The sequence below is a fragment of the Dreissena polymorpha genome, chromosome 2, assembly GCF_020536995.1.
Source record: "Dreissena polymorpha isolate Duluth1 chromosome 2, UMN_Dpol_1.0, whole genome shotgun sequence".
NCBI classification, from domain to species: Eukaryota; Metazoa; Mollusca; class Bivalvia; order Myida; family Dreissenidae; genus Dreissena; species Dreissena polymorpha.
This window is the reverse complement of record NC_068356.1, coordinates 34,321,274-34,344,268: the sequence shown is the minus strand read 5'-3', so window position 1 is coordinate 34,344,268 and position 22,995 is coordinate 34,321,274. Positions and strand designations below refer to the sequence as shown.

The 22,995-nt window shown below is 36.9% G+C and overlaps 1 protein-coding gene across 4 annotated transcripts in view; it reads right to left on the bottom strand.

Annotated features, from left to right (window-relative positions):
- Nucleotides 1-18,663, bottom strand: part of LOC127866545 (regulatory-associated protein of mTOR-like) — a 44,111-nt gene extending 25,448 nt beyond the window's left edge. For all 4 annotated transcript variants that reach the window (XM_052407156.1, XM_052407158.1, XM_052407157.1 and 1 more), the window contains exons 1-15: nt 18,406-18,663; nt 14,617-14,719; nt 13,834-13,994; nt 11,762-11,842; nt 11,111-11,257; nt 9,509-9,675; nt 9,239-9,298; nt 8,246-8,346; nt 7,010-7,154; nt 5,919-6,177; nt 3,554-3,664; nt 2,911-2,985; nt 2,512-2,577; nt 1,252-1,443; nt 344-484 (exon numbers count right to left, since the gene is read on the bottom strand). In XM_052407156.1, the coding sequence (XP_052263116.1) occupies nt 344-484; nt 1,252-1,443; nt 2,512-2,577; nt 2,911-2,985; nt 3,554-3,664; nt 5,919-6,177; nt 7,010-7,154; nt 8,246-8,346; nt 9,239-9,298; nt 9,509-9,675; nt 11,111-11,257; nt 11,762-11,842; nt 13,834-13,994; nt 14,617-14,719; nt 18,406-18,576 (1,980 nt within the window). In that variant the 5' untranslated portion in view covers nt 18,577-18,663. The remainder of the gene's footprint in view (nt 1-343; nt 485-1,251; nt 1,444-2,511; nt 2,578-2,910; nt 2,986-3,553; nt 3,665-5,918; nt 6,178-7,009; nt 7,155-8,245; nt 8,347-9,238; nt 9,299-9,508; nt 9,676-11,110; nt 11,258-11,761; nt 11,843-13,833; nt 13,995-14,616; nt 14,720-18,405) is intronic.
- Nucleotides 18,664-22,995: the final 4,332 nt, after the last annotated feature.

Sequence of the window (22,995 nt, the reverse complement as noted above, 5' to 3'; positions counted from 1 at the left end):
AAGGAACGAAGGAAGGAACGAAGGAAGGAACGAAGGAAGGAACGAAGGAAGGAACGAAGGAAGGAACGAAGGAAGGAACGAAGGAAGGAACGAAGGAAGGAACGAAGGAAGGAACGAAGGAAGGAACGAAGGAAGGAACGAAAGAAGGAACGAAGGAAGGACGAAGGAAGGAACGAAGGAAGGAACGAAGGAAGGAACGAAGGAAGGAACGAAGGAAGGAACGAAGGAAGGAACGAAGGAACTACAAACTGGCAACTATATGCGTCACCGAAAATATTTCGGGGAGCATACAAATTTACCAAAATGTTTCAGATATTTTAATACAAGAGATGAGAATGACTACCTTGCGTACGAGTGGACTCCCATCACTGGCGACCTGCACCAGACGCATGCCGACCCCCAGGTCAATACTGGTAGCGTGGTCGCTCTTCTCACTGACATTACTGATGAACATTCCCAGAGCGTACACAGCTGCCGCACGCACCTGCCAACCATACACAACCATAATGCTTGAGCGTTAAGTGTGTCCTAGGTTAGCCAGAGCAGTCCACAAACAGTAATCAGTTAGGACACTTTCCATTCTTGTGGCAATTTGTGTTAAAGCAGAAAGTGTCATCCCTGATTAGCCTGTGCACATGCATAAAACCCCGTTTTCCAAAACATGGATTCCTATGGTCAACATGCAAGGCAATAGAAAACTATTTTCACAAAATTATGCAGAAAACAGAACAAAGAAATGCTATGTTGCCTTTGGAAAAGAATAATTGCATGCATACAACTGATTCATTTACAAAAAGCTCTTGAGATAAATGACAAGAAGAAAAGGCTAGTTAATTACAACCAGTTATAAATATATCAAAATAGATCACCAGCAGATCAATGGCTTTGGAATTGAGGAGAGTCTGACATTATCCTGATATATGTTCAGGTTTATTGTATTAGCAACAGAGAATGAGAGGATACAGGAAACAACATGTGAATCACCTTAGGAAAACAAAGCTTAATGCATGATCATAAAGTGTCGTCCTAGATTAACCTGCGCAATTTGCACAGGCTAATCCGGGACAACACTTTGCACCTAGATTGGATTTTGGTTTGAGAGACTTCCTTTAAACGAGAAAAATTCCAAGAAAGCGGAAAGTGTCGTCCCTAATTAGCCTGCGTGGAGTGCACAAGCTATCTGGGAAGACACTTTATACACCTGCATTAAGCCCCGTTTTCCCACAGCAGTACCCAGGTTTTAACACACACCTCGGGCTCTGGATCAGTCAGCAGCTTGTACAGTTTCTCGTGGGCGCTGTCGCGAACACCGCACCAGCGGGCGCTGTCAAAGTTGGTCCACACCTTGGCCAGGCAAAGCCCCAGCCACTTGCGGAGCAGGGCACTGGTGTCTGAAAGCTGCTCCAGGCAGATAGAGATCACATTGCCTTGCAGTGCGGCCTCCTGTAGTCATAGAAACACTATAAGGGCACATTGATCTTCATGAGCCTTGCTCTGTGAAAATGGTGTTAAATGCATGTGTGAAAAATGTCAGCTTTTATTGTATTTTTCGTTAAAAGTGTTGTCCCTGATTCGCATGTGCAAACTGCACAGGCTAATCTCATGTGCAAACTGCACAGGCTAATCTCATGTGCAAACTGCACAGGCTAATCTCATGTGCAAACTGCACAGGCTAATCTCATGTGCAAACTGCACAAGCTAATCTCATGTGCAAACTGCACAGGCTAATCTCATGTGCAAACTGCACAGGGTAATCTCATGTGCAAACTGCACAGGCTAATCTCATGTGCAAACTGCACAGGCTAATCTCATGTGCAAACTGCACAAGCTAATCTCATGTGCAAACTGCACAGGCTAATCTCATGTGCAAACTGCACAGGGTAATCTCATGTGCAAACTGCACAGGCTAATCTCATGTGCAAACTGCACAAGCTAATCTCATGTGCAAACTGCACAGGGTAATCTCATGTGCAAACTGCACAGGCTAATCTCATGTGCAAACTGCACAGGCTAATCTCATGTGCAAACTGCACAGGCTAATCTCATGTGCAAACTGCACAGGGTAATCTCATGTGCAAACTGCACAGGGTAATCTCATGTGCAAACTGCACAGGCTAATCTCATGTGCAAACTGCACAGGCTAATCTCATGTGCAAACTGCACAGGCTAATCTCATGTGCAAACTGCACAGGCTAATCTCATGTGCAAACTGCACAGGGTAATCTCATGTGCAAACTGCACAGGCTAATCTCATGTGCAAACTGCACAGGCTAATCTAGGATGACCCTTTATGCACATGCATTAAGCCTGAATATCCCAGAGGAAGGCTCACATGTATAATTTTCATTACCTCATAACTAATATGTGTTTATTATTTAATTATTTATGGTATTCTACAGTTTTCATCAATAGGAAGTAACACGTGATGTCACATTTAAGTTAAAATTATCCTAAAGCAAATACAATATAAATTAATAACTATTAAGAATTATTCAACACTGGTGTTTCTACCTGTCCTTGTCTGTATTCATTCACCATCATGGCTAACACAAACACAGCCATAGTTTTCTGCTCCGACTGAAATATAAAAACAAGAAAATCACATTCTTAAGTTTCTACAAAGATAAGAGTATCTTTTTAAGAATGTACAGACTTTACACCATGGAACTTAACTTTAATATTTAAACACAACTGAAACAACAAATATATGAAGGAATCTAGCATTTAATTAAGAAATGTTTATTTCTCACACCTCACTCTGGTACCAACAACAAATAGATACAGGACACTTGGTGGTTTCTTTTTCAATATTATAACATGATCTGTAAGCAAGTATCAACACAGTGAGTGATAGAAGGCTTTATCTCACTGAAACATTTCACTACTAGGCATATAATACATGATACCTACCGGCATGTACTGATCTCCCAGCACATTCAGGAAGTATTTGTGTCCGTTGTCCTTCACAAGGTCCACCTGACATGACTGAAACACACACCAGCACTTTATATGCCCTTTTCTGGAAAAACTTGGCTTAATGCACGTGCAAAAACTGTCGACTTGAATTAGCCTGTGTAATTTGCACAGGCTAATCAGGGACAACATTTTTCGCTTGTTTGAAAATTGTACATTGAAAAGTGCCAAAGAAGGTCTGCAGACAACAGTGTGTCTCTGAAGAGACAGACAGCCAGACATCCATTGTGATTCCAGTATAAACCTAAATCCCTAAATGGAACTGATTTAAAAAAAAGAATATTGCTATAAATCTGTAAAGACCAGCAAATTACATAAGCAAAATTAAATTTCATCACACATATAAATATTGAACAGCATATTTGAAACCAACGCTTTCGGCTAAAAGGTAATTTTTGGTTCAAGGAAGTCTATTCTTAGCAAAAATCCTGATTAAGCAGAAAGTGTAATCCATAATAAGCCTTTGGGAAATGCACAGGCTAATCTAGGACAACACTTAATGCACATGCATTAACTCCCTTTATTCCCCAAAAAAAATGTATGTATCACAATTATCTAAAACATCTTTAAGGAAGCTTACACTGTCCACAGAAAGTATTTTCGCCCAGATGAACACTAACAATGGTCGTAGCTCTCTTGCATTGCTCTGCAATAATTTCAGCACGTACGGAAATATCCCCACAGACAGCGCCTGTGAAACACAATATTGAAGCTCCAGAAAAACATCACAACAATAACAAAGGTACCGCAATTATGTCTTGTCTTATGAGACAGTTCAATTTAAACAAGTCATTTTTTAGTTTAAAATCTTTTTTTTTACAATTGCCAGGAACTTTTTAACTCGTGGCATTATCACATAAAAAAAACACTATAAAATTTCAATATATCATTTAGCAGGTTTAGAAATTATCTCCCTTTTAAAGCTTATTACTTCCCTTGGATTGTATTTTGTTACTTTTAACCTTGAAGGATGACCTTGACCTTTCACCACTCAAAATGTGCAGCTTCATGAGATACACATGCATGCCAAATATCAAGTTGCTATCTTCAATATTGCAAAAGTTATGGCCAATGTTTAAGTTTTCAGATGGACACACAGACAGACAGACAGACAGACAAACGGACTGACAGACAAACGGACTGACAGTTCAACTGCTATATGCAACCCTACCGGGGACATAATTAAAGAAGATTCTGGAAAAATTGTAATGACAAATGTGTTTAAGAATACATTTATAAAAAAAAATGTTTTTTATGCAAATAAACGGATTCACCATGCTTGCCACTTCATTACAGTGAATTGTGGGATAAGACTCTATTGATACACAGGGAGAACTGTTCCTAATTTATTATTATAAGAAAATCTGAATGGACAAGCAAATTTCAATTAAGATTGAATAAACAAAAATGCACATTTCTGTGAATAATCAACTTCAATAATTCGGCATTTAAATGATATACTAGTTTACTGACACAAACAAGGGATGTGTTCGTCAGGAATACAATGCCCCCTACTGCCGCCGCTTTGAAATAAAATTTCTCTTTATCATTTGGCAGGTATAGAAATCATTTCCCTTTAAAGCTTATTACTTCCCTTGGATTTTGTCTGTAGACAGTCAAAAATGACCAAGTCAGCCATCACTGACAACCAAGGCCTGTGGTTTATCAAAGAGATCATAGCCAGAGTTTCATCATGTATCTATTGACATAAGTCCACAGGTAAGTAATGAACCCTATCATTCACAAATTAGTACAGAAAAGAAATGATAGTTATATCATTTAAAAAAAACCTTTGACAAATCAATAATTTGAGTTATAAATAATCAAAATAAAAAATATGTACAGTAACTGTGAAAAGAACTTAAATTCTTGGTAAGGAAATATATAATCTGAGATTTATAATTATATAAATTACTTCCCTTGAAAATAATTGTCTCAAACAAATCTCTATTTTTCGTAGCTAATAATTAAAAGCTACTACCGTGACTGTAGATTCACCACTCAAAATGTGCAGCTCAATGAGATACACATGCATGCCAAATATCAAGTTGCTATGTTCAATATTGAATAATATCTCCCTTTACCACGATGTGTATGTCAGAATCACAATGCCGCCTTTTTTTTTTTTTTTTTAAATCAGAGTTTATTTACAGGTCCTACCGGCCTCTTCACGAGGTCTTTGAGGTCCGACCTGAACACAATGCCGCCTACTGCACAGCTTTGATTTATTTAACAAAAATATATAATTTGGCAGGTCAGATAATTATGTCCATTTAAAGCTTATTACTTCCCTTGAATTTGTTTTCGACCCCGTGACCTAGTTTTTGACATGGCATTACCGTTATTCGAACTTGACCTAGATATTGTCTTATATTATAGAGCGGACATGAAAAGTGTGACAGACTGACAGACGGACAGTGCGAAATCTATATACCCACTTTTCTTCGAAAGAGGGCATAAAAATATTGTTGTAACAGATGGTATACACATATCTGCGCCTCAGGTAGGATAATACATAGGGTGAAAGTACCTTTGGGCTTCATTCCGTATTTTCCTTGACTATATCTACTCTATTAAGTTAAGTATCTATGGTAACATTTATTTCCTAATTGATATTATTTTTTTACTGCATCTTGTTATTTTAAAGCCAATTCCAATGGTTAAACAGTGCAATCTGTTAAAAATGTTTTGACTTATATTAGCAAATTGGTGTTTTTTGTTGTTTTTATAATGTTTAGTAGGACATACTGAAAGAGCTGGTTAGGAGATGAACTAAATGGTGAGATTAAAATTAATACAAAATTATTTATTTTATTTTTATTATTTTTTTGTAACCTTCAATAAAGAATTGTTTGCAGTCATTTGGGAAAAATACTTGCTTTTAACATTGGGAATGGGGCAAAATCTGACAAAACAACACTGAACATCTCATGGCGTCCCCTTACCAGGCTGACAGCCCAAGGCCCGAGGTCCAAGAACCTCTTGAGCAGCTCCAGCGCGCGCAGCCTGTGCACCTGGCTCAGCAGCACCTGCAGCACAATGGGCAGCTGTTCAGGCGGCGCACGCGTCTCGGCGCCGTACTTGAGCCATACGTCGAACGCAGTGAGCTGCTCCGTGAAGAACGGGCTGTGCTGGAAGCACTCGTCCTCCAGTAGGCGTGGCAGCTGGCGCAGACTCAGGTCCAGCGCAAGGTCCCAGGCTTCCCTGAATAGCAGGACACATGAGCAAGTTCAAACACATGAAAATAGTTGATGTCGGGATCTCAGATTAAAAGTTATTAATCGAATTATTCTCACAATAATGGTACGATCATTTTACATTCAATCTTTTGGAAAAACGACTTCATTGGACAAGTACATTCGAGGATTTCTGATTTTGAACAGCGGAATAGATAGACAAGTGTAAACTGTTGTGACCCTTTACCACTCAGTTACACATTTTGACGCGTTTCTAGTTGCTTAGAAATTCAAATTAACTTAATGACCTATATTAAATTTGATAGTGATGAGAGGCAAACAGCATAAAACCTGAACAGACAGAAAGTTACATGCAGGCTGTTCTGGTTTTATGCTGGTTGCATTTAGCCCTTTTTGCTTAGCATCTGAGCGGGAGATGGTAAATACATCGAATGTATAGAAATGGGTAATGTTGGAATTGAAAGTTTGTTTATCTAGTATAAAAGCAACAATTATTATATTAACAAGTTTTTTCCACATTATCCAGCCTTACTACTGTATATTTTCTCATTGAATATCTCGTGTCAAACACTTTCATGAATATGCTAATAATTAATTACAAATCATTACTCAGTGATGTTAATGAGCCAATCTCTGGGAGAACGGGTCCTAATAAATGCTCGTAAAGTGCAAAAATCAAAGTCCGCACAGGCTACTCAGGGACGAAACCTTCTGCTTTTATGAATTTTTTCCTTTAAAAAAAGTTTCTTCTCAGCCTAAAGCCTGTATAGGCAGAAAGTGACACTTTGAGAACATGCATGGCCTTCTAGAGCGCAGCTCAACTGAAGTTCAATACACACCACATGGGATGCTGGTATGTGGGTGGAAGTTTGGGGGATGATATCGGGGTGCAGTTGTACGACCTCATTATCCTCTCAGATAGCAGGAAGTTACGAAACAGACTAGCCACCAACAAATCCTGCCTGAACAGTCTTTGGAACAAATCTGAAATGAAAAATACAATATTCAAAATTAAAGTTGGACAATACACCACCGTACGAGTCAAAGATCCAGTCTTGATGCGTTAACATGGGCCTTTCAGGTGCTTGAGATTCTTGCACGATGTAAGATCATTGTAACTTTCATTTTGTCTTTCATAGCAAGATTTTTTATTCCACTGCCTTCTGTCCATCACCAGTCATGTATTCATAAATTAATATTTAATAATAAAGAATATCCGTTCAGTGCTTGATAAAAGTAAGAATTGATCATTAAACTTAGTATTCAAACATTACAATACATCCATTTATAATGAGCCACAGATAGTTGGATGAAAATGGAAATGTTGTTCAATCAGAACATGTAAGTCTGACTCATCAATACAAACTTCAAGATTTCATATGTCAGTTATCTAATAGTTAAGTGCTCCCATTATGGCTTAACAAACATGAACACTTGATATTGATAAATCGAGTGGCCTACACTTACATACTTCTTATTTATGCATTATGAAGTGGGTAATTATTGACAGTTATTTATTAAATTTACCCTGGACTTTTGACAACTAATACTACTTTCAGCATTCTACACAAGTCAATTACTCCAAGAATATGGATCCTATTATTGATTATAAAAATGCTTGATCGAATCATATACTAAAAAGCACTAGGTTTTAAACTGATACAAACAATTAAAGCATTAAAGAAACCCCAATAACATAACAAATAGCACTATGCAAACTTTTAAACTGCAATCACTTCAGCAATATCTGCTTTATACAATTCATTCAATCCATAACATGTAAATTTAAATGAGCCTTGTTCTGGGAAAACAGGGCTAAATGCATGTGCGTAAAGTCTTATTCTAGATTAGCCTATGCAGTCCACACAGGCTAATTAGGGACAAACATTTCCAACTATAATGGATTTCTTTTCAGGAGAGATTTTCTTTAAACCAAAAATTCTATAAAAAGGGAAAAAGTTATCCCAGATTATCCCGTGCGGACTGCACAGGATAATCTGGGACGATACTTTACCAACATGCATTAAGCCCAGTTTTCTCAGAACATGGCTCAAAAATGTGATTAAACCAGTGACCTCTAGGTAGAGTGTTCCAGGCTATGGTGTCTGTGATTGCTGTAAATATCCAGTTCAACTCTCCCAGCATTGTCTGCCTGTCATTCAATTGACCTGGTACTCTAAAATGTCAATAACTCATGTCATGAAAGAGTATGATCGTCAGAAACACAATACCCCCTACTGCGCAGCATTGAAATAAAATTTCTATTTATCATTTGGCAGGTATAGAAATCATCTCCCTTTAAAGCTTATTACTTCCCTTGGATTTGTAGTTTTGACCTTAGACCTTGAAGGATGACCTTGACCTTTTACCATGATTGTCAGAAACACAATGCTGCCTACTGCGCCGCTTTGATTAATTTAACAAAAATATATAATTTGGCAGGTCAGATAATTCTGTCCATTTTAAGCTTATTACTTCCCTTGGATTTGTTTTTTTCGACCCCGTGACCTAGTTTTTGACCCGGCATGACCCATATTCGAACTTGACCTAGATATTGTCTAGATACAACTTTTGACCAAGTTTCGTAAAGATCGGATGAAAATTATTCGAATTAGAGAGCGGACACGAAAAGTGTGACAGACTGACAGACAGACAGACTGACAGACAGACTGACAGACAGACTGACAGACTGACTGACGGACAGTGCGAAAACTATATGCCCCCTTTTCTTGGAAAGGGGGCATAAAAATGATATAAAATAACAATTTATCTAAACATACTGTTTTTGTGTGTTTTTTAACTACATTTTTTTTTACAAAAAGATGTTTGCATTGACTAAATCTACATGTTTAACTGTAATATTATTGTTGATTTTTTATTTTAATTGCCAAGAACATGTTTTTGTTCCATTTCAAATTATTGATACATGATTTTTAAGTACACCAAAGCATAGATTTTATCAATCAATTTGTAATTATTTCTAATTATATAGGGATCACACATAAACTAACTTTTTTCAATTTGATCGACTGCACGCAAAACATAAATATATTCTATTGGCTACATACTTGTCCACCATATCCTGTGTGAGACCGGGCACCAACTTGCTAGTATTCTGTAGAACATACCTGAAATATCAGGTTCAAACTGATCACATCTATCATTTAGTAATATTACCAACTTCAACTCAGTTATATTACCAAATTCAAGTTGACCTTGTCCGGACAAATGTTGAGCAACAAATTTGTATTTGCTTATTTCGTTAAGACAGCATTGTTATTATGCCATTGAGTTAATATTTATTTCAAGCAAAAATGAATGAAGAAAGTCTATTATACCACATGAGGGCTATTTTGATGGGCGTGGTGAGACAGGAGGTAAAGAGGTCGGCGGGCAGGTCAGGGTTCATGGGCAGCAACTCTGTGGGCCCACAGGCCGCCAGCTGGATACACTGCTTGTTGTAGCACACTGTGGTAACTGATGAGTGAGACTTGCCATTCACCACCTGCACAAAATAAGACTTGCTATGGGAAAACTGCACTAAATGTATCTACTTTTTCCACACAGGCAAATCAGGAACAACTATTTCTGCTTTTATGGGAATTTTTGTTTTTAAGGAGGTATTTTTCAGCAAAAATCCGCTTTACGCGGAAAGTGTTGTCTCAGATAAGCCTGCGACTACACAGGCTAATCTTGTACAAAACTTTCTTTTTCCAAAGAATTAGGCCAGAATAGACCCCAGTTGTGAACTGATAGTGATCCAACATAAATGGAGCAACAGTTAAAAAAGACTTTGTTCAATAACCTAAAATATTGCGGAGTGGTAACTTTTTGTTTTGTTGTGTTTTTGCCATTTTCAACATTATTTCAGTCATATCAATGGAATCAGTTGACCAACTCACATTGTCCAAGGTAAGCTGATTTACCATTAGTAGTTGCACATACATATGCATGTAAATTACCACTGCTCTACTTGAATAAGCTGTAGGAAGATAATGGTAACAGAAAGAACTTTATGCCCAATATCCATACAAGATCTATCGAAGAGCGAGAAATGGAAACCAGCAATTCTCTGATTACCGTCTGTATTTGGGTGGCAATACGCACATTTACATTTAAATATTTTTAGTGAAGTCTGAACAAGGAACAAAATTGTCACAAAACCAGGTTTTCAATTTGAAAAAAAAGTCTGATAAAGGGAGACAACTCAAACTGAACTGATTATATATAATTAAGCACCTTTGTTTAAAAATAAATCTATTTTTAGTCGTGGCGACCTTAACCTTGGAGATATTGACGTAATTCTTTCGTGTGACACACCGTCCAATGATGATGAACAAATGTGCCAAATGATTTTAAAATCTCACAATGAATGACATAGTTATAGCCTGGACAAGCTCATTTATGGCCATTTTCGACCTTTGAACTAAAAAAGTGACCTTAAGGCTTAACCTTCGAGATATCGACGTAATTCTTTTGTGCGACACACCGTCTAATGATGGTAAACAAATGTGCCAAATGATTTTAAAATCTCACAATGAACGTCAAAGTTTTTGCCCGGACAAGCTTGTTCCGCCCGCCGACATTAGCCAATCTAATAACCAGTTATTTCCTTCGGAAAACCTGGTTAAAAAATCCCAGTATACATGTGATTATTTTCTCATCTGCATGTCAAATTTCCTATTTTGAACAACATCTTTTTTTTACTTTTTAAACAATAATTTAATTTTTACATAAAGACCACAACAGTTCATTGTAATGCATTTATACATAAAATCTTCATAAAGTACTGTTCATCAGTATTATAGGGTTCGCAATTAATGCTTTAAAACTTGAATTCAGTAAAATAGGTTTTTAATTTAATTTGATTTTTAATGGACTACTAACAAGTTAAATTGGGTATGTGAAAGGTTAAGGGTTAACAAACTGTGTGGACATACGGCTGACTCTTGCTCCCTCTGCAGCAGGAAGGACTTGAAGCAGTCTACAATGACTCCTGCATGTGAACAGTCGTACACATATATAGACGGACTGCCCATCCACGTCTGTAGATCATATATTGACAGAGGTATGTACTGGGTATAACTCTGAAAAATTAACAGTATAATACAACTATTAAATGTGTTAAATAAACCCTATAAACAACCATCCTAAGTTAATCAGTTTTTTTAAAGCAAATTTCAGGTGATTACAACTAAAATTTGGACTGTGGTCTTTTGATCTTCAAGGAATCTAAATTTGGGAGCACAGTTAGTCACCACAGATAATACTGCCATGCTAACATGTTATACAAACCTTCCATTAAGGCGTTTTTTGTTACATTTACAGTAAATAATACAGGTTGAAAATAAATATTTTGGTAAAATACTAAAAAATGTTCATACCCTTTGGCTTATTTAATCAAATGAGAACTTTAAGGAAACTGCAATAAAATAAATAGTTCCTTCTGATCTGTAGGTAATTTTCATAAGTTTACTACATCCTCCCTTTGGAATTTCAGCTTATTTACTCCCACAGAGAGTAAATTACTTACATTAATTGGAATGTATGTACCAGTGAATAGATTTAAAATACAATTTAACATAGCTTACCTTATTAAACACCCATATTTCACCATTGCTTGTTGGCTTGGGAACACCATGGCCATTGTAATGAAACAAAACACGCTCATCCTGAAAGCAGACAAAATGTATGGTGTAAGGCTGGCATGATTCAACATTGAGCATGAAATCACTCAGAAAGTAAGAACATTTTACACTTGTAATTTGTATTGTCCTCTTCTAACAAGCTGAAAGAACCATTTGTATCTTTATGACATAGTCTTATCATAGTTGCCCTGGGATAAACCATGTCTAATCTACACTCCAGCAAATCTACACACACAAAAAAATTCACATCAAATTTTTCCACCAAATACTCAATACATTAATGATTCAATAGAGCCGACTTGCTTAAGGATAATCATAATAACACAATGTTAGTATTATTCAGCAATTGAATGTTAAGCACATAAAGCAGTATGCAATTGACTATCATATGAAATAGGATTTACAATCATGCCCACCTAGTATCAAGTCCAACAAACACAGTTGACAGTAAGCTTTGATAGTTTCGAATAGTATTTCAGTCATAATACAACAGCAAGTTTACCTACTTCCACTTTTCCCAGGTAAGATGGTTTATCAATACTAAATGCACATAATCCACCCAGTAACTGACAACTGCCCTGCTTGAATCAGAGTTGGGGCAGAATGGCTGTGGAAAGAATGTCATGAGAAATCCCCACAACCCAAGTTATATGACCAAACTGAGATCCAGCTTACCAATTGAGACCTAGCTAACCAAGTCTGATTAATAAAACAGGGCCTAACGCACGGAAAGTGTAGTCCTGTGTTAGCCTGTGCAAAATGCACAGGCTAATCAGGGTCGACACTTTCCGCCTTAACTTGATCTTCGGTAAGGAGGGACATCCTGGAAACTAAAAAAACCATTAAAGCGGAAAGTGTCGTCCCTGATTAGCCTGTGCACATGAATTAAGCCCCCGGGGTGTGATTGAAGCAAAGTCAGAGGGGAGGAAAATTCTGTCGACTGATTTTGACTACGCGAATGGCGCGCATAACGCAATGACAAACTTGAAAACAGACATTAAAATAAATAACTTCTTGAACTTCAGAATAATAATTCTTTATAAAAAACCTGTTAAACTTCACATTTAATATACTGAGGATGCAAAGTAAACAGTTAAGTAAGTATTTCTTGTGTTCAATAGCAGCAGTTTTCAATGTATTTAATTACAGTTAATGGACTAAATATAAACAAACACACTTAAGTGTTCTTCTTGTTTAAATGATGTGTTAACTGAGTTAAATTAATATATTTAATTTGTTTACCTTTCAATATCTTGCATTTCACATCTTCACTCAGTTCAACGCTATTTCAGTTAACTGAACAGCGTGACAAACATAATAAAGCAGAATATGCATATGAATCTGATTATACACAGACCCACAGACATAGAAATCAAATCATGTTTGTCTATTTCCATGTTCGAACGATACTCTTCTAAATTGTTTGACTTCGCGAGTAGACTAAACTCCAATTTGCAAACACTGGTTTCCGTGACACAAATTCAGTTGGCACATTTCTTAACAAAATATGTGTTGCTTGTATCTAAAACGTAATCTCTTTTTTTACAAACACATTTCATTATTCCTATCAGACTAGGTGATGTCAGTCGTTTATTCGATTAATATTTGTCATTTCAATAATCTTAATGTTCTCTTCACAACGGCGCCATTTGCAAACAAATAAGCAGAGCGCATTTTAAGAAAACGATTTTAATTGGAAGATTGGGAAACGACAGCCAATTATATCGCTCGTTTTAAAAATGCTTAGGCAGAATCTACCAGTGTAAAATGCGGAGAGATTTCGCAGGCCACCGATATTTCGGGCCGCTTATGAAATACGTCCGCGGAATCGGTGGTAGCCCCTCTCCCCCACATTTTTTAAAACGAATTTACGCGAATCTCAGAAGTGACCTCCTGGACAACCCGATCCGCGGAAATCCGCGGATTGCGGAAAAATCACACCCCTGAGCCCAGTTTTCTCAGAACAAGACACACATGCATAAAGCCCAGTTTTCCCAGAGTAAGACTCGTGTTACCTTGGCATTTCTGCGGAGAGATGTACACAGCTTCTTCACCTCCTCCACTGTAGGGTCGAGGGTCTGCTTGTAGCGGGCGCGCGGCTGCCAGCGCTCATACTGCTTCTGCAAGTTGCCCCCAATAGCCTCTAGGGCCTTCTGAGGACTCTGGGCCAGTGGGTCTACATAATAGACTTGTGATTTGTAGGCACGCTAACTTTAACATACACAAGTAATCTACAAGTAAATAATGACCTTAACATTGAACATACTTTAAATAGCAAGTGGTACTTAAAGTTGCAATATTAATGCCCTATCATTAATTACACCAAAAATAGTAAACTACAACAAGTTACCAATATCTTCTTGAACATGCATTTAAGACCAGAAAAAATAGTTGCAATAAAAGAAAATTTTCAGCAAGTTGTTTTTAAAGTGTGGATATATATATTAACAAAATTGATCGCCATTTAGACGTGCTAAAAATAAAACAAGAGACAACGTAGACAAGCTGGATAAGTCAAGTTCTTAATATGTTCAAAAACAGAGGCAAAATGTACAGGTCAGACTTATACTTACAATGGATTATATATCTGATGAATCTGCCCTTTTCTCAACCCATTGTCAAGTGGTTTGCTTTCTTATTGACAGAAAAGAGGCTGAATTTTCAGATTATTTTTTTTGGATGGGAGGTTTTTTTTTGCCAATATGACCAGTTTTTTTGTAATGTTGCAACTTGAACATACAAAATATGGTAAAATATATGAATAAACATGGTAATATAGGCACTCAATCTCACGTTACCTATCCAACACTCTAGTCTGGCACATGGTGAGGTTTTAACTACATCAGGTGGATCAACTCCAACATTGAGGCAAAGAACTAGAGCCACACTGACGGTCTTCATCTACAAATTCATTACATAATCATTTTAAAGTAAATGTTGTTGGTATTCAAAGTAAATTTATGAAATTTTTCAGGTAAGTGTTGTTTTGTCAAAGTAATAATAAAATGTGATCAAAAATAAAGAAGTTATGGCAATTTAAGCAAAATGTTCAATTATCTCAGTGTAAAAGGGGCCATAATTATGTCAAAATGCTTGATACAGTGGTCTGCTCTTGTTTATTGGTTGGGATCATGTTGGTAAACAAGTATGCAACATATAAAAGCAATATGTCAAAGGATATAGGAAATATTTGGGGTAATACGCAAACTTTAACATAGATTTATCTATAATATGCATATTCTAAGTATAAAAGGGGCAATAATTATGACAAAATGCTTGATAGAGTTGTCTGCTCTTGTTTATAGGTTGGGGTGATATTGGTAAACAAGTATGCAAAATATGAAAGCAATATGTCAAGGGACAATGAAAATAAATGGGGTAGTATGAAAACTTCAACATTTGCTGCATATTCTAAGTGGAAAAGGGGCCATAATTATGACAAAATGCTTGATAGAGTTGTCTGCTCTTGTTTATAGGTTGGGGTCATGTTGGTAAACAAGTATGCAAAATATGAAAGCAATCTGTCAAGTGACAATGAAAATAATTGGGGTAGTACGTAAACTTTAACATTTGCATGCTAACGCAAACGCAGACGCCGGGTAGAGTAGGATAGCTCCACTATATATATTTTATATATCGTACGATTACCGTAAGTCGACCATGACCTAATTTCGACCACTTTGTTTACATTAAGAACGCGGCCATTTGGATGACGTCACACGCAAGCGCTCCGAGTATTTTGATGAAGTGACATAACTACGCTTATAAACAAAAACAAATAAAAACAAAATGAGGAAAAAACAGGTAAAATTGCATTTCAAAATAAAAATTTAACTAAAATTACACAAATTTATCTATATCCCATACCTTTTATTGGTCCTCTTTATTAAATTCCCACAAAAATTGAAATGTGTAGCAGACGATCTTAACATAACACTTTCATTGACAGCGCTTCATATCGGAAATAGTAGTAAATTGTAGTAAATTTAAGGCAAAGTTTTTTTTATTAAATTGGTTTTCAGACCTCTTCATAATGGTGATCTTTTTTTACTTTTTTTCTTTTAAGGCTTATCCAAAAACGACTTAAACAGACAAAGAAACACAGATTGTACTCCCCAACAGCTTTATCAAATGCTTACAAGCTAGTAAAACAAGATGGTGTCTCTATAAGAAAAGCGACTGCCTTGTTCAACGTCCCAAAAACCACTCTAAGAGATAGAAATGCTGGAAGGGTCAATGTTAACATTATGTCTGCAGGAGCTTTGCCTTTGTTTAGCTATGAAGAAAAAAAAATGGTTGAACATTTCAAACAAATGGCTGAATATGGCTATGGGTATACCAGGAAAGAGTGTATAGACATTGCATCTGACTACGCTGTTCAGCTGGGTAAAAGAACGAAGGATAACCCCCTGTCTCTAAAGTGGATTTATGGGTTTTTAAAGCGCTGGCCAGAACTCAAAGTTCTCAAACCAAGAGCCCTTGATCATGCTCGAGCTAAAATGGCCTCAAGGGAATTTTTATCACAACCTCAAAGAAACATTAACAAAATATGAAATGACTAATAAGCCCCACCTGATCTACAACATTGATGAAAAAGGGGTAACAGTTAATCACAAACCACCATTCATCGTAGCCGGTGCTGATTACTGTCCTTCATCTGTCACTTCAGGAAAAGGGCAGACAATCACAATAATTGGATGCGGTAATGCAGCAGGTCAAGCTATACCCCCATTTTACATTTTCCCAGGCCAACGAATGAAACCTGACTTGTTGAATGGTGCAGCTCCAGGCTCTAATGGTACAGTAAGCGAGACCGGATGGTCCAATGGTTGCGTTTTTCGCTCCTACTTAGAGCAGCATTTCCTGAAGTTCACCCCAGGATCTAGTGACCAGAAGAAACTACTGATACTTGATGGCCACAAATCACATGTGTCAGTTGGTTTGACAGGATGGGCTCTGGAACACAACATCATCATATTTGTCCTTCCCCCTCATTGCAGCCATATCCTTCAACCTTTAGATATCGGCTGCTTTGGACCGTTCCAGAAGATGTATGACAGCCTCTGTCATCGACTAATGCGCCAAACATCAGCTGTCATTACACGCTACAATGTGTGTGAGGTCGCATCAAAGGCATACATGAAGTCAATGTCTGCTGAAAACCTTACTTCATCATTTCGCCGTGCAGGCATATACCCGTTTAATGAAGACGCTGTCCCCAGCCAATGTCTTATCCCAGCTGAAGTTTTTCAGCACACCGAGACAGAAACTTCAGACAGCCAGAAAACTGTTGAAGGTGGGATACAAGTTGATGGTGTAGACATGTTTGCACAGAAAGAAAGAACATTAAAGAAAACAAAAAGTGGAAATTTGGCTAAAGCTAGAAATACAATGAGCAAAATAGTGGCCGGTAAAGAAATATCAGGCGAGGTCTTGAAACAAATGACGGTACATACAGATAAACAAAACAAGAATAAACCAAACAAAACTAAGAAAGCTACCAGTAATGAGGCCCACAATTCATCTCCCCAGCCTGGTCCCTCTAAAGTGAACACCATTTCTGACAGTAGTGACACTGAAAATGAAGAGGACTTGTGTTGCCAGTGCAAACGATTTTCCCCTGAAGCTGTCAGGCACAGTGCTTCAATAATTTTTGTAAAATGGGCACAGTGTGACAATTGAGCCTGCAACCACTGGGTACACCTGTCATTTTGTACAGAAATTAAAGTAATCAGAAGAGGTGCAACATTTATGTGCCCATGCTGTGCTAAAGAAGAGTGACAATTGTTCTTAAGAAAAGTGAAAATAACTTGTTCAATTGTATTTATAAAATATTGAAAACATATTTAATATATATTTACTGTTTTAGTTCGTGTTAAAATTGTTCAGAGAAGCAAAGTTTTAAGTTTAGTTGGCCTAATCCATTACCACTAGAGTGCTGTCCCTTTCCCGGATGTGACGAATTGACTTAAGGTAAACAACGCGCGTAGGTTAATGTTCTTGTAGTGTGTATGAAACTATCGGCTTTGCGTAGTAAAACATGCTGTAAATAATCATTATTTACATTGATTTAACGGGAATTAAATAAATCTCTGAAAGTAAATAGTATATTGCTGCATTTTGTTGCGTAAATTCAGAAATTCTTTTACTTGTTTCCTTAACCGGTCGACTTACGGTAATTGGAGGATATAATAGTCGAGCTACAAAGCATTCAGGAATACAAGCTACAAAGCATTCAGGAATACTATGATTTTTACGTGTTTTATGATTAATCTACTTATTCTACAGGTTTTTGACGCATTTTCGTTGATTTGCCGCTACGTGTGAGTCAGCGTAAACAAATTACTTCAACACAAAAAACGGTGACAAAGTGCGTGTGCGCACATGCGTATGAAATGTAAACAAATGAAGGGTTCGAAAAGAACTGAGGTTCAAGAAGAGGTGCTTTAACTATACCTGTGATAATTAACAATGCATAAAATATTTAAGATACAAACAACATGATTTTTTTATTAGTAATATACACAGTTGGTGTATGTCACCAAAATGAGTGTTTGCGCATACAAAATATTTGTTATTGAACATACTCGCTCTTTCATTCTCCATGTTTGCGTGACCTTTTTTGAACCTTCTATCTTATCAAGATGTCGAGTTTCGTTATACGCAATTGGCAGGCTCGCCTCATTATTCTCGCTTTCTTCGTCATAAACAGTACATTCAGCAAAAGCTTTTGTCATATCTTTAGGAACTGTAACCATGTTGAATCAATGGTTTGTAGCGATATCTCCGAAAAGTACATAGAACTGACTGCATGCTTCCTGTATTTTGGTCGCCATTTTGATTTACAGAGTTGTCTAATCTTGCTCTTTCTGTACGAAAGAGAAATAAATATCGACAAGACTGCTTTGGTTAAGTAGCGTATAAAACGGTAATTCTCCGTTAATAGATCATACAGTTGTATATATTTCCGAAGTTAACTTTATAACATATTAGTATATAATAAGTTTTGCCTTCGTTTGTCATCTGGTTTCCATTGATTGGTGTTTTTTTCTAATACAGCTATATTGTTGTTAATATCCTTTCATGTTAGAACATTTATCTTATCTCCACTATGATTTGTATGTCATATCAATAAGTACCAGGCACTGGGCCCAGGGGCCCGCCCCCATATGATTTTTTAATAATGGGCCTGCTGCATTTTTTTCTCACATGAAAGGGCCCACAATACACTTCCCCGCAATACAAATGCGCATATGTGTTTTATTGCCCCTGATACACAAGGGGATTAGATCTATCGATGGTTGGTGTAACATTAAACACGTCTTTTGATTGACCAAGGGAAGAGAAACAGCGAATGGATGGAACTGATACAGAAGGTCGTAGGTCTGAACGATAATATAATTTTCTCTTTGAATTCAAACCTCCTCTAGAGTCATACTTTATGATAAATTGCTGTGAAAACTGTGTTGCAGATGATAAAACATTTATTATGAATTTACTTTGAAACTTGAGAGGAGGTTTGATTTCATAGAGAAAATACTAGTAGGTTCCCAGTGGGCATCAAACGTTTTACGAACGTTGCTGAAACGTAGTATTTAGGTCGCAAAGTCGGCAACCATTACCGAACGTTTCCAGAACGTTGCATACAAAATAATACCGATCGCGGCATTAGTAACCTCTTCCAAACGATTCTGCAACGTTGCACGCGAAACGTCGGTCGAACGTTTGAGAAGGATGTTGCAACAACGTTGCTTCTAGGTAATTGTGCACTCTTTTAGCGTCTGTAGTTTTTTCTGCAATTTTCTCCATTGAATTCAGTAGCGCCGCTTGTTTTTTACCCTTGAATTCAGTATCGCCGCTAGGTGGAATGCATACTTTCTTCTTTGTTTTCAAATAATTATTTTGCTTCAAGAAACAGTTCCTGCATTGCATCAATGAAAATATGATCGCTTGTAAATTTTAGAAATTCATTTTATTTTTATTTTACAGATCAGTTGCTTAAATTTAAAGATGCTTAAGATGAACTTTTACTCAAAATCGCTGGATAAAATTTATTGTTTAAGTTTTGTTATGCCAAAAAACCAAAAATAAAAAGTCAACAAAATTTGATGAATCTTTCAAATGTCGCGGTGGTGTAATGGATAAGGTGTCCGCCCAGCGAACGGGAGTTGGTAGGTGCGATTCCTACTCGGGGAGCGTTCTCATAATCTCCTCCATACACACCAAATACTGGTTCTTTCTAGGAAATGGATTCGACAGTGTCCATATCGTAATACTCGAAAGAAGAAGAAAAGTTTGTTTTTTTTTGTATAATTTATAAAAAAAATATATAAATATTTAAAAATACTGCGTTTGAATGCAACCTTAATACTACGTTGCAGCAACGTTTGGAAAAAAACTTCAGGAAAACTTTCATATACACTATTGTGACAACTAAACTGCAACGTTTGAATGCAACCTAAATACAACGTTGCAGCAACGTTGGGTGCCCACTGGGTTATATGTCAGTTACTGACATATAACCATAATAGTATTTTTCTCTTTGAAATCAAACCTCCTCTAGAGTCATACTATATGTAAAATTTCTTAATAAAGGTTTTTGATTTTCATTTTTAAATTTATAGCACAAAATAAGGGTTTAATACGCATTAAAATTCACCTTGAACAGTGTCTAATAAAAAAATATATTCGGGAGGGGCAATTCCTCCCGCACCCTCCGCGTTTGCCCCCCAGTCAAAATTTTCTGGATACGGCCCTGAGTACTCGGGTAAATCATATTCAATTATTAATAACAGTCATATTTAACCTTTTTATGGACTGTTGTTAATATCATTTTCCGATTAATATAATACACCATCTGCTGAATCTTGAATAATTTATGTTCTTGGTAGATCAAACTCGATTCTTCCTTCAATAGGATTTGAAATTGAAAATAACAACAAAACAACATAACAACACAAGCCTACAATAGTATTGGTTTGGTAGATCTTACTTGTTAAATGTTCATCTCAGATAGTCTTCCCAGAGCCCCGTATTACTTTGTCAATATGTAGAGCTGTGCAATCCGTGTCTTACAAACGTGGTGGACCGTCAGAATACATAAACACTTATATTGACTCTTATGAGACCCATCCGAACCGAAATATATTTGTATTATTTAAATCCAAACGAAACCCCGCCTGTCCATTTCGCTGACTACAATCTCATCTCACATGCAATGTGAACGACGAACATGTCGCTGACCAGACATCCGTTCAATTGCAAGATTTACACACACGGATGTATTTCGCAGATTATGAGCCTTTCCGCGCCTGCGGCTGCTTTATATTGGGACCGGGAGTGTGTTACAATAATGCTTCATAATGAAATAACTTGACTCACTGACGTTGGGACGAATTGTGAATAGTTTTTAAAACATTTTTCTTTAAGTAATTAACCGGTAATTTTAATAGGGTCTCGTTCTGTGGGTAGAAACCCGATTTCTTTGACAAAACCCCACATGTCTGTTGTGAGGATTACGCATCAAGATCACATGCGCAGGTAACGGCATTGAGCCTTGGGCGATTCGAACCTGAGGGGATTTAACCCGGGTCGCCTAGGTGAGAAGCGTGTGTATCAGCTCTGGGAAAACTAGACTTAATGCATGTGCGTTGAGAGTCGTCGCATATTAACATGTGCAGTCCGCACAGGGTTATCAGGGACGACACTTTCCGCCTAGACTGGATTCTCGCTATGAAGAGGCTTCCTTCAAACAAAAAATACAATTTAAACGGAAAGTGTCGTCCCCGATTAGACTGTGGGACGACACTTTACGCACATGCATTGAGACCAGTTTTCCCAGAACGCGGCTAAAATTAGTGAAGACCGAACCGCTTTGCAAATTACTGCTTCGTTCATTCCTGCTCATGATGGTATTTTATATTTACTCTACCAAAATATTCCCTGTTTTAATTATGAAAATGATTTACTTGTATGGCGGAATACACTATTTACAACTCAATATTCACTCTCAATATTGCTGTTTTGACTTAGGAGCTTATTAGACCGCCTTTGACTGTTATTTTAACGTAAACACTATAACATCAAGAAAAAGTCAAGTATCCGAGTTACTCGTGAATATATTATTAATGAAACTCAATCAATTGAGCGTGCTATTGCTTACTAAAGAAATGAAACTGTTGCAGAACGTGCATCCTTAAAGAACGTCAATCATACACGTTTACAATTATCACATAAATTGGGACCATTAACCTTAACTACAGACAGACACTGCCTGCCGTCAAAGCAGTTTCATTAGCGCCGTTTGCAACATTCTACTAAGATTATTTCTCGTCATGCTGGTAGTTTATGTTCACTAAGGACTACCTATATATTCTCTGTTTATTAAATTTGTACATTAGCTTGTACGGTTGAATACACCGTTTACAATTTCTACCATGCTGAAGGACCGCATAGTTAAAGGGGCCTTTTCACAGATTTTGGCATTTTTTTTAACTTATTCATTAAATGCTTTATATTGATAAATGTAAACATTGGATCGTAAAAGCTCCAGTAAAAAATCAAGAATAAAATTTAAAAAAGGAAAAGAACATTGCCCGGAGCAGGTTTCGAACCAGTGACCCCTGGAGTCCTGCCAGAGTCCTGAAGTAAAAACGCTTTACGTACTGAGCTATTCCGCCGAGAACACATGCTTAATGTATTTTATACCTTATATAAGCAATCTTCGTAGTTTCGCAAAATTTAACGACAAAAACAGAACTCTCCAAATTATTCAATCGTTTCGCGTTGCAACGCTTTATAAATTTTAGGTTTTAAAATCGTCAAAAGATGCATATAATGGCTATATTAGAGCATGGTAAATGTTCAGTATTACTGTTTCCTCACAAATATCATAATCAAAACGAAAATTTGCGAATCTGAAACAACTTTTTTCAATTTTGTCAATTTACCAAAGCGTGAAAAGATCCCTTTAAACGGAGTAAATAATTCAGTTCTGACTTCAGAGCTTCTTTTACCGCCTCGACTGTTATTTTAACTCAAACACTTTAACACCAAGATAAAAAAGTATTCGAGTAACTCATAAATTTATTATCAAATAAACTCAATGAATAGAACGCGCTAGTGCTTACTATTGATAATTAAAAAAAGTTACAAAGCTTGCATACACAACAAACTTA